This window comes from Triturus cristatus, chromosome 8 (assembly GCF_964204655.1).
Source record: "Triturus cristatus chromosome 8, aTriCri1.1, whole genome shotgun sequence".
In the NCBI taxonomy this organism is placed as follows: Eukaryota; Metazoa; Chordata; class Amphibia; order Caudata; family Salamandridae; genus Triturus; species Triturus cristatus.
The window spans coordinates 1,536,934,015-1,536,946,750 of NC_140591.1; the positions used below are offsets into that span (position 1 = coordinate 1,536,934,015).

General features: G+C 48.5%; 1 protein-coding gene across 20 annotated transcripts in view; it reads right to left on the reverse strand.

Moving 5' to 3' along the window:
• Positions 1-12,736, reverse strand: part of ARAP1 (ArfGAP with RhoGAP domain, ankyrin repeat and PH domain 1) — an 826,919-nt gene that overhangs the window by 67,500 nt on the left and 746,683 nt on the right. For all 20 annotated transcript variants that reach the window (XM_085623389.1, XM_085623384.1, XM_085623387.1 and 17 more), the window contains one exon: positions 2,092-2,160. In XM_085623389.1, coding sequence (XP_085479515.1) covers positions 2,092-2,160 — 69 coding nt within the window. The remainder of the gene's footprint in view (positions 1-2,091; positions 2,161-12,736) is intronic.

A 12,736-nucleotide genomic window follows, 5' to 3' on the forward strand; every position in this document is an offset into this window, starting at 1 on the left:
TTCATTTGAAGATAATTATTTTCTATAAGAACTTCTCCTTTGAGAACTGTTTTGACTTTTTACTTTTCAGTACTAGTATTTTATACTTTTGCTTGGCATATTGTAAGCTTGATATAGTTTCATCCTTTGCTTAAATTTCCAGCCTTGAAAAAGTTGTAGAGCACAATGGAACACGTGTCGGCTGTTCAAATCATACAGTACAAGAAACGGAACAATTCATTAAAGCGACTGGAACCATCAGCTTCGTGTAGTAACTTCTCAATGCTTGGAGTCCATTTTACGAATATGGACCCGTCGAATTGACAGACTGTTTATTCTTTCAATTTGTGGTGCTCTGAACATTCAATATATATCATTTGTATGTTGGGGGTTCTCTCCTATATACTTTACACTATTGGGGTGACATAGTGTTATCTGTTCCATTGAGCACACTTTACTATTTGCATGTTCTAATTCATCTCCTGAAGACAGTGCATGTGCCAGTATCTACTTAGGCCATTGTCACCTGTTTATTTTTCCAATCCACTGGAAAATGTCTGTGGTATCTACATGTTTCTTTCATGCAATCTGCTTTACAGCTGGCACCCTTCTGACATGCCTTTCAGCGCTTTGCCTGCTCTTGAAATGACCAGCCGCTTGAATGTTTGAGACAAAGCACTAGGGTGTGTGTTTGCAGGCAGCTGCATGATCCAATATTTTGCACATCCAAACTGATGCATCAAGTTTAGCATTAATGACCCTCTAAATGAAATCTGCAGTTCTGGCACACGCAACTCATTTATATACCTAAATACGAGTTTAAATTCTACATAATGTTTCCCTTAATGATGCCAGGAATTGATGTCCATATTATAAATATTTGCATAACTTTGAAAGACTGCAATATTTCACAGAAATGTGAATAAATACATAAGAACGCGATTGAAGATTTAAAATCTCTAGCTTTGAACAGACTAAAACTCATTTTCCTGCTTCATATCTTCTAAATTATTCTCCAAATATCAAAACACATTTCCAAAACCTGATTTACATTTGCGAAGTTCGAGGTATTAATATTTCTGAATAAACATTTAGCATTTTTCTGGGGTAATAGCATACATTGCAGTCACTTGTAACTTGTAGATCTTGGAGTGGGTTACTCAACCGCGTGTGGGTTTTGCAAATGTTGGCTGTGTCGTGCATGAGCGGTGCAACAGTACATGCAATTTGGTGTGTGCCAAAATGTGGGAATATGTAAGTGGCTTGATTGGTCGCATGCTGGTTTAACAACAGTTAAAAAGACCTTTAGAATGTAGTCTGCAACCATACTTCACCGTGTGGAATAAACTTACAAAGCACCACATTACAAAAAACGTGGACTACAATTACCGCAGTGGCACAAATGGTCCACATCAGAGCTGCATGCCCAGGGTATACAACCAGTGTGCGTGCAGTAGTTTGGAAATATCAGTAAACATGAACATTAAAGTGCCACCCTAAACATATATCAAATGCTAATAAGGAAGGGGTCAGTCCAGTGTGAGTGAATGATAATGCAGCTTGTCTCACACCTCACTGTGACAAGGAGTGATAACTGACGTGACTCCCATAATATATCTGCCTGCAACCCTGAATGCGGTTATGAGTGGACAAGTCTAATATTTTACATTTATGCAAACAGAAATAGTTAATAAATATAATGTGGTAAACTGAAATAGAGTCTTTATTTTTACTGGCATATATTGAGTTGCAAAAAGAACTCAAAAGGTGTCACGATGTTTATGTTTTATAATGTTGCAGAACAATGATAATATTTTTAGTAAATTACATTTTCACCTGTTCATGTACTGATACATTTGATTCTGCCTTCCTTTCTGGTTGGAATGGATGCAGAAGCAGTGGGAGCGCAACTGATCTTTGAGCACCACAGGGCACTTCTGAAAGGGTGCCTCACAGACCTGGGCGCCCGAAAGGCAACCATCCCTTGCTCACCGGTGTCAGAGTGTTAAAGTGGTCAGGTCTCCCCTTGAGAACTTTTGTGGCCTGAAAACAAAGGCGCTGTCTGAGGAGCTTCGACATGAACCCCCTCGGTACTTAACCCTTGTGCTGTACCTTAATGTTCTGATCCTTATCCTCTGACTTTTCCTCGAAGGACACAGCGCAAATGAAATCTCCACCATACTGTAAGAGAAAGCAAAGAGAAGATCATCAGACAAGCCTTATTCCATGTGCAAAGTCTGCATGCTGAATGCCCTTGGGCTAGTCAGTTCCTCCCACCAACCCCAAGTGCACTAGCACTCGACAACAGGCTATACCTGCTTGGGAAGGATCTCTTAGGAGTAGGGGTGGGCGAAGAATTCCGCTCTGCCGGCGGATTACGGGGAGTTTTGCCCACTCCGCGGTCTGCACGGAGTTCTGAAAAACTCCGTGAAGAGAAGCTGAGTTTTTTCTCTCGAGCGGCTCGCCAATGTTAAGATGGTGAGCGCGCGTGAGAAAAAAACGCATGTTAGGCCTCCTCCCGGCAAGATTTATCAAAGCAGGCGGTCAAAGCAGGTTGTGACTGCTCACACTGAGAAATCTGCTGCTCGCTTTGAGGAACCTGCTGCTCGAGTAGACGGTCTAGTCGAGCGGCAGAAAGCAGCAGCACCCTCTGGCGCGATGCTTGGTGCCGTTTGCGCTGATTTTAATGCGCAGGCAACTCCCGCCACTAAAAATAAGTGCGAGCAGTGCAACTTAACAGACTTCGCCACTGGCGGAACACTGCAGAGTGCGGCAGAGTTTTTCTGGCACTTCACGGAGTTCCGAGGAGTATAACTCTGTGAACAGCACCCAGGTCTACTTAGGAGACCCACCGTTTCAAGTCCTTCAACGATAATTCGGTTGTATCCGGCGCAAGCCCAAGGTGAGAAGACTGTGGGCGGACAGTCTTGTTCTGCACATATATTACATTTCTCTTACTTCCACACCTATTAAGACACTATTGAGTTTGTTCTCTGCTGCCATTGCAGGCTGAACTTTGATTTTCTAGGCTGTCCCCCCTGCAAGGGTCTACTTGATGTGCCACTCCACCATAGGAGCTCTGTGGAAATGAATACACTGAGTATTCCAATTTGCAAATTAGCCCATTCAGCGCCTAGATATAAAATGCCTGAAAACGTATATATAGCGATGCAGATGGTGATAAAAAAGGGTACCTCAGAGTCATATTCAGCTTGCGGTTATATCTGCTAAAAACGATAGATGGGATCGCTACGCCACAGGAAAAGCATTAGCTTTACAAACTGGTAATCTGCTCTGATCTCCCAAATTTATCAATGAAACACTTTTCAAGGGCATACATGTATTTGCTTGAACTGTGTCAGCGTTTTCATAGTGCAAGGGGCACTTTGATGTACATGGTTTCATAAAGAAAAACTAGATTACCAGCAGTAACAAAGCTTGTAACTTGCCCAGTGGTGCAACTACTCGTGATCCAAATATGTAAAACCACAGACTCCTTCCCGACCTCTTGCAGGAAGCAAATCCCATTTTCACAGACATATTTCATGCAATGAGAATGCAATAAAGGGCAAATCCACTCTATTCACCAGATCAAGGAAAGATGTCTAACACAATGGCCCATCTAGACAGGCAGGAGGAGAGGTCCCAGATTTTGTCATCAGTTACACGAGAAAAAGCAACACTACCTGGTTGCTCCATGATCAGGTAGGTAGGTAGGTAGGTAAGTAGGTAGGTAGGTAGGTGGGTAGGTGGGTAGGTAGGTAGGTAGGTAGGTAGGTAGGTAGGTAGGTAGGTAGGTAGGTAGATAGATAGATAGATAGATAGATAGATAGATAGATAGATAGATAGATAGATAGATAGATAGATAGATAGATAGATAGATAGATAGATAGATAGATAGATAGATAGATAGATAGATAGATAGATAGATAGATAGATAGATAGATAGATAGATAGATAGATAGATAGATAGATAGATAGATAGATAGATAGATAGATAGATAGATAGATAGATAGATAGATTTTTTTTTTGATTTTTTTTTCACAACAGGAAGAACCGGAGGGACACAGCGGGGATTCCAGGTGAGTCGTTTATTCCATAAAAGCACTGGCATGACGCGTTTCGACTTAATGTCTTCTTCAAAGGCCTGCTGCCACAGCGTTTCCCACCAGTTCACCTGGATAAATGCTTCCGATATTTCTGCCATTGGTGGCCAACCAGGTGGGCCGGATCAGAGTCATTAACAGTTTTGCAGCTGCGTCGGCAAACAGCAAATCCCAACATGCACCTCTCACGGCATGTTGGGTAAATGTCTCTGTGAGAAGTTGGCCTGGTATATGATGCTCACTAGTTAAAGTGATCACCTTGTACCATGCCAAGCAACCCTTATGGTGTGGTTGTAAGTCAACCTTTTCGGACTAGCTGCCCTAGTGGTAGCGTAGGCTAAGCAGTCTTTGAGGCTAAACTCGTGAAGCGTGTTAAGCCAGCTGTTTTACCAAATGCAACCCCCTTTTATACCAATGAAAGGACACCACACAGATATATATTCAAAATATATATGTATTTATTTCTCAAAGTAACCCCTAGTCTCTTTATGAGCACAGGAGCACAAATCGTCAAACAAGATTACAGTAGAATACACAGAAGTTGCACTTTATATGGATAGGCCCTGGTGGCCGCTCAAACCATATACTAAAATAGTGGTATAAGTACCACGAACAGAAAAGGGAAAAGGCCTAGGGCCTCTAGAATCGCTGGGCCTACAAGGAGCTAACGTCAGTTAGTGACCAGGAGGTCCACGGGTGGCGTGTGCAGAGCAAATAGTCACACGCGTGCTCCCATAGGTTTCAATGGGTGCGTAAAAAGTACAAAGTTACTGCAAAGAAGATCTTCCGGATGGACTAGGAACTCAAGATTTGGAACACAGGCACTAGAGATGTAATACTACACTTGGGCACAGGTGTGCCAGCTTTACCTCACCCACAGGAAGCGGGTGCATAGGCCTCGAAGTGCGTCGGGTTTCTTCTATCTGTTCCGTGGAGCCTGAAGACAAAGATGCTGCAGGCGGTCGGTCCGGGAGAGATGCAGTGGATCCAAGAGTGGATCGGAGATGTTGAAGACCTGTAAGCAGAGGGGACAGTGTTCACAGTCACTAGCCAGTGACCAGCGTGGCACCAGGTGGGTACCAGGCAATGTCGGGTGCAAACAGGAAGAAAGGTGTAGCTTGTCTCTGCAGCCACGTGGTCCCTGGAGGTCGACGTCGTCCAGGAGTCGGTTCACGAGCTGTCCCACGCAGGCTCTCGCTGTCGGCGGTGTCGGCGACTTGATCGAAGCAAACAAGCCTTGGCAAAAGCAATTGTTGTAGGAGATGAAATAAGCTGATGGTTCTGACCAGCAAGGTCAGAGGGACTGCTCCTTTGGAGGGGAGCAAGGGCCAGTCTGGAGCAACCAGACCAGCGGTGTATTTCGTAGAGTTCGTCGCCAAGATGGCTACTAGCCAGCGGGCCAGCAACCGGTTAGGCGCGTCGAGTGGCAAAATGCAGAAGGGCCCCACGCAGATCGTGGAGATGCTGGAGGGCTCACCTTTGGTGCAGATGCTGCTCGAGGGTTGGGCTTCTCAGATCCCAAAGCACAACTTGGAGGGAGCCTCGGTTGTTGCACTTGTCAGCTTGTCGTGGTCGTTTCAAGATGGCTGGCTCCACGTGTCTCGGTGCCTCCACGGGTCTCCTCTTTTCAGGGACTGTGGATCGGGCGGTGAGAGGTCTGGAGGTCCAGGTCTTGTCAGTCTCTGGGCTCGGGCTCCGGCGGGAGGCGGCGGCAAAGCAGACGTTGATTCGCTGGATGGTGCTTGCGTTAGCAAGGTGGTCACTCCCTGACCACAGGGGAGATTGGCTTCAGTCCTCTGTGCGGCAGAGCGTCGAAGTTCCCGTCTTCTTCTTAGTGTTAAGTTGATTCCAGGATGTCTGAAGTCTTAGGACACAGCTCCTACCTTTAAGCGGATTCTAGGGCCGGACTACCTGCTAGGTCCCTCCCTATGGGTGGGACCAGGAAGGGGGGTGGTTACACCCCCAATCCTTTGTCCAGCTCGCCCCAGGCCCGGGACTGGTGTGCCCCAGGACCGGTTTGAACTGGCATATGCACCGAGGCTCCTTGTGAGCCACAGGCATGTCTGGTTTCTTTCAAGCCCTACCTGACCAATACACAAAATCCTGTCTGGGGTGGTGCACGCACCTCCCCTGGCAGGAAACCCTTTGTCCACACCTCCCAAGCTGGAAGGACTCCCAGCAGCAGGAGGGCAGACTTGTGTCTGTGGTGGCAGCATCCATTTTGTGGAGCTGAGGCTAGGTCTGATTTTACCCGGGTTTCAGGTACTGTACATGTCGTGTCCCTCTAGAAGGGTGGAATGCTAACCCCGTCGCCAGAATTGGCGAGGGGTTAGTATTCCAATTCGTATGACACCTTACTCGACATGTTTTGATAAAGCCAAACCAAAGATAGCATTTAACCGCGAGGTTCATAATGCACTTAAGAGTATATGGTATGACGATATCTGGAAACAGTAGAAGGAAGTTGTTCCGACCACTGCAGACAGGCTCAGCTCATGCCAGAGCACCATCTCACATGGAACCAAGCACTCTGCCTTCAGGATTGTTAAGGCCTGCCATAGGAGTGACTTATAGGTTACCAGGTGTCCCATTTAAGGTTAGGTATAGGTATACTACACCTAAGTAAGAGGTGATTACACCAACTTACCCCAGCTGAGTGATCAGCCAGTTGTGTCAAATTGTTAGGCCAAGCCTGGGGTGGCATAATACATGCTTCAGCCCCTGGCAGGCCTTGGGTACACCAATGCCCTGGGTACCTAGTGTACACTGGTACAGGGGCTGACAGGGTGATCCAACCAATTGGGTATGTACCTAGGGTACATGGAGTCCATTTTAAAGAGAGAACAGCCAGGCTGAGATCCTGAATAGCAGGATCTCAGGCCAACTAAGTCGAAAAACCAGCTAGACACTAGGCAAAAATGTGGGGGTAACCATAGTCAGATATCCACCTTCCTACACAACCCCCCCCCCAAACTAAGGGAGATAAGGCTGACCTTGACCAGGTAAGCCTATATTGCCCAAGTGGCCATATAAGGAGGAACCAGCACTGGCATGGTTACCCCCTGTCTCATGGTCCACTAAGCAATCCCTCACCCTAAGGGTATCAGAGGGTCTCCACCATAGGGAATCTCTACCTTTGGTGTGTCTTGGCAAAGTAAAAGGCTGGTGTTGAGATGGAGTACTGAAGTGAGTGTCCTCAAAGTGAGGCCTCAGCTTCCTCCAATCATCCTCCACCATGGATGCCTTTCTTTCCTTAACTGAGTTGCACTGTGCTCTCAGGGTCAGCCTCTGGCTACCTAAAGCTGGAGGCTGGGTCCCTCTTGTGGGCTTACTGGAGGGACAGGTCAGGTTTGGGGCCCTAAGGTCCCATGTTTGCCTGTGCCCAACAGAATCCCTCTGGGGGAGGTCCCTAACTACCTGTAAAGGGGATCCCTCAGGAATGTTTTTACCCATCACCTGACTAGGGCTACTAGCCAGGCAATCCTCATTCTTGTGATGGGGGGGTTCTTGTGGACAGGGGCCCTCTTGGGGTCCACTGGCCTCCCTGACCTCTGCAGCCCTGGGCTGACTGAGGCAGGGTAGAGAGAGGCAGGCTACCTGCACCAGACTGGGTCCCACCTTGGAAGGGGCCACTGACATCAGAGGCTCTGCCAGGCCAGGCCTGGCTACCTCTGGGGCAGTTCCTTCACAAGGGGTGAGGTCAGCTCCCTGAGGAGGCTGACTTTTTCCTAATGTCTGGGGAGAGGGAGACTTTTCTTCCTCCCCACTACTCTCCGTTTGTGTGGAGTGATCCATAGTTTCAGGCTTCACTACACCTATGTCAGTCTGAGTATAGGCTGAGACCATTACAGCCTTGCCAACCTTTTCAGGGGGGCACTCAGTTTGTGTTTGAGCTGTGACTGTCACAGCTCTGCCAGTCTCTACAGGGAAGTCTGTCTGTGCCTGGGCTGTGGCTACCACTGCCCTTCCAACCTTTCCAGGGAGGGAATCTATTTGGACAGGGGTTGTGAATGGCACAACCCCACTACCCTTTTGTGAAAGGCCTACCATTTTAGAATGGGTGTCTTGTTCAACTCCAGCCCAAGCTGAGAGTTCTAAGTCATTCCCCAGTAAGCAGTCTACAGGCAAGGTTGGGGACCCTGCCACCCTTTTAGGGCCAGTGACACCTCCCCAGCTGAGACATACCTCTGCCATGGGATGACTGTTCTGTTTGCCATCAATGTTGGTCACCTGGTAGGAGAAACCAGGCAAAAGCTGCTCAGAGGGAACTAGCCAATGGGCCACCATTGTGATGCTAGCTCCAGTGTCTCTGTAGGCCTCAGCTTTTGTACCATTGATGTAGGGCTCCTGTCTGTACCTACCCAAAGTGTTGGGACAGGCAGTGAAGTTGGCAAACCCCATGCCACCATCACAGACAAGAGTATCTGCTGCAGGGGAATTGGCTAAGCCAGGGTCCCCCTGTGTTCCCCAAGTAAACCCACCCAAATTTTGGGGGGCACTCCCACCACCTGGGGGATTACTGCTGACAGTAATAGGTGGTGTGACAGGAGTAATTGGAGGAACAGTTTTGTTTGTAGCCCTTGGGCAACTGCTGTCAGTTTTCCAATGCCCAGGAGTTTTACACTCATGGCAGTAAGGCTTTTTACCTGTGGTAGAGGAGGGAGCTTGGGACCCACCACCCTGTGTGGAGTTTTGGGGCCCTGAGGAAGATTTCTCTTTTGCTTTATCCCCACCCTTCTCTTGAGGTTTGGTGGTATCTTTCTTTTGGTCACCACCCTGATTCTTAGGCCTGATCCTGGTCCTGACCCATTTATCTGCCCTCTTTCCCAATTCTTGGGGAGAGGTCAAATCTGAGTCTACCAGGTGTTGATGGAGGAGCTGGTTTTGACAGTTACTTAAAATCTGTTCTCTCCTCATCAAATTGTACAATCCTGTATAATCAGATACCTTACTTCCCAGCAACCAACCCTCCAAAGCCTTAGTGGCACATTCAACATATTCAGACCAGTCCTGAGTCTGTGTCTTCTGGGTGTCTCTGAACATTAACCTGTACTGTTCAGTGGTTAAGCCTAACCCATCAACTAGGACACTCTTCAGGACTCTGTAGTTTCTGACATCCTCCTCCCTAACAGTGAGGAGTCTGTCTCTGCCTCTTCCTTCAAAGGAGAGCCAGAGGATTGCTGCCCACTGGTCTTCAGGAACCTGCTGTACTTTGCAGGCTCTCTCAAGAGCAGTTATCCATTTGTGGATATCATCCCCACTTTTGTAGGGGGGCACAACCTTAGACAGGTTCCTATTATCAAAGACCCTATCTTTGTCCTTAGGGACAATGCTGCCACCAGTGGGTATAGACCCACTCTCTCTAGGTTGCCTAGCCTTCCTCAGTTTTTCTTCCATCAGGGCTACTTCTAGCTCCTGCTTCCTGATCCTCAGCTGGGCTTCCTGCATTCTGGCCTCATGTTCCCTCCTCTGAGGGGTGGTCATCCTTTTCCTGGAGTGACCTTGAGAGCCTCTAGAGCCATGGGAAGCATTGGAGTCACCTGAGCGATTCCTTTGCCTCCCAAGCCCTGTGTTAAGTCCACTGGGGAGATCCAATGGGGTAAACCCACTGTCAATCCCCAATAGCCTTAGTTTAGCTGGGCCAAGTATAACACTTGGCACTGGGCTAGTTCTCCCTTCATCCTCACTACGTTCTGTATCCTCACCACTTTCCTCCCCTGTAGTATGATTCTCATCTAAGGGATGGCTATTGGAACTGGGTACCTCTGTAGCATCTTCAGAAGGGGGGCCTCCTGTTCCTGACCCTAAGGGGGCTAACTGGGAAGCTTTCCTGAGTTCTCTCTGATTCTCATCATTCTGTAAGAGTTCTCTGAGCTTAGCAGAGGTAGGGTTCTTGGGCTGTTTAAGGCCTCTAAGAGTTGCCAAATGCCTGAGCTCATTCTGGTTAAGGGTAGCAAAGCTGGATGGTGCCCTCTGGGGGTCACTCTCAACAGAGATGGGTACAGTGGACCCCTCTGCCCCGGCCATTGCTCTTAAGTGTGGGTGGATGTGTTGCAATCTACCTACACTTGGGTTTACCTACTAAACCTATCTAGTAGTTGTAGTCAGGGTGTGCTACTCCCTTTGCTCTACAACAACTAAGTTCAGTAGAACTTATGTATATCTAATCTTGTTTTATATGTACCTACAGGTACCTATGTGATCTTTCAATTGGTAACCAAGAGATTACAATGGTAAAACACAGCAAGCTCAAATCCAACCGCTGCTCACCAATGTGAGAAGTTGGCCTGGTATATGATGCTCACTAGTTAAAGTGATCACCTTGTACCATGCCAAGCAACCCTTATGGTGTGGTTGTAAGTCAACCTTTTCGGACTAGCTGCCCTAGTGGTAGCGTAGGCTAAGCAGTCTTTGAGGCTAAACTCGTGAAGCGTGTTAAGCCAGCTGTTTTACCAAATGCAACCCCCTTTTATACCAATGAAAGGACACCACACAGATATATATTCAAAATATATATGTATTTATTTCTCAAAGTAACCCCTAGTCTCTTTATGAGCACAGGAGCACAAATCGTCAAACAAGATTACAGTAGAATACACAGAAGTTGCACTTTATATGGATAGGCCTTGGTGGCCGCTCAAACCATATACTAAAATAGTGGTATAAGTACCACGAACAGAAAAGGGAAAAGGCCTAGGGCCTCTAGAATCGCTGGGCCTACAAGGAGCTAACGTCAGTTAGTGACCAGGAGGTCCACGGGTGGCGTGTGCAGAGCAAATAGTCACACGAGTGCTTCCATAGGTTTCAATGGGTGCGTAAAAAGTACAAAGTTACTGCAAAGAAGATCTTCCGGATGGACTAGGAACTCAAGATTTGGAACACAGGCACTAGAGATGTAATACTACACTTGGGCACAGGTGTGCCAGCTTTACCTCACCCACAGGAAGCAGGTGCATAGGCCTCGAAGTGCGTCGGGTTTCTTCTATCTGTTCCGTGGAGCCTGAAGACAAAGATGCTGCAGGCGGTCGGTCCGGGAGAGATGCAGTGGATCCAAGAGTGGATCGGAGATGTTGAAGACCTGTAAGCAGAGGGGACAGTGTTCACAGTCACTAGCCAGTGACCAGCGTGGCACCAGGTGGGTACCAGGCAATGTCGGGTGCAAACAGGAAGAAAGGTGTAGCTTGTCTCTGCAGCCACGTGGTCCCTGGAGGTCGACGACGTCCAGGAGTCGGTTCACGAGCTGTCCCACGCAGGCTCTCGCTGTCGGCGGTGTCGGCGACTTGATCGAAGCAAACAAGCCTTGGCAAAAGCAATTGTTGTAGGAGATGAAATAAGCTGATGGTTCTGACCAGCAAGGTCAGAGGGACTGCTCCTTTGGAGGGGAGCAAGGGCCAGTCTGGAGCAACCAGACCAGCGGTGTATTTCGTAGAGTTCGTCGCCAAGAGGGCTACTAGCCAGCGGGCCAGCAACCGGTTAGGCGCGTCGAGTGGCAAAATGCAGAAGGGCCCCACGCAGATCGTGGAGATGCTGGAGGGCTCACCTTTGGTGCAGATGCTGCTCGAGGGTTGGGCTTTTCAGATCCCAATGCACAACTTGGAGGGAGCCTCGGTTGTTGCACTTGTCAGCTTGTCGTGGTCGTTTCAAGATGGCTGGCTCCACGTGTCTCGGTGCCTCCACGGGTCTCCTCTTTTCAGGGACTGTGGATCGGGCGGTGAGAGGTCTGGAGGTCCAGGTCTTGTCAGTCTCTGGGCTCCGGCTCCGGCGGGAGGCGGCGGCAAAGCAGACGTTGATTCGCTGGATGGTGCTTGCGTTAGCAAGGTGGTCACTCCCTGACCACAGGGGAGATTGGCTTCAGTCCTCTGTGCGGCAGAGCGTCGAAGTTCCCGTCTTCTTCTTAGTGTTAAGTTGATTCCAGGATGTCTGAAGTCTTAGGACACAGCTCCTACCTTTAAGCGGATTCTAGGGGCCGGACTACCTGCTAGGTCCCTCCCTATGGGTGGGACCAGGAAGGGGGGTGGTTACACCCCCAATCCTTTGTCCAGCTCGCCCCAGGCCCGGGACTGGTGTGCCCCAGGACCGGTTTGAACTGGCATATGCACCGAGGCTCCTTGTGAGCCACAGGCATGTCTGGTTTCTTTCAAGCCCTACCTGACCAATACACAAAATTCTGTCTGGGGTGGTGCACGCACCTCCCCTGGCAGGAAACCCTTTGTCCACACCTCCCAAGCTGGAAGGACTCCCAGCAGCAGGAGGGCAGACTTGTGTCTGTGGTGGCAGCATCCATTTTGTGGAGCTGAGGCTATGTCTGATTTTACCCGGGTTTCAGGTACTGTACATGTCGTGTCCCTCTAGAAGGGTGGAATGCTAACCCCGTCGCCAGAATTGGCGAGGGGTTAGTATTCCAATTCGTATGACACCTTACTCGACATGTTTTGATAAAGCCAAACCAAAGATAGCATTTAACCGCGAGGTTCATAATGCACTTAAGAGTATATGGTATGACGATATCTGGAAACAGTAGAAGGAAGTTGTTCCGACCACTGCAGACAGGCTCAGCTCATGCCAGAGCACCATCTCACATGGAACCAAGCACTCTGCCTTCAGGATTGTTAAGGCCTGCCATAGGAGTGACTTATAGGTTACCAGGTGT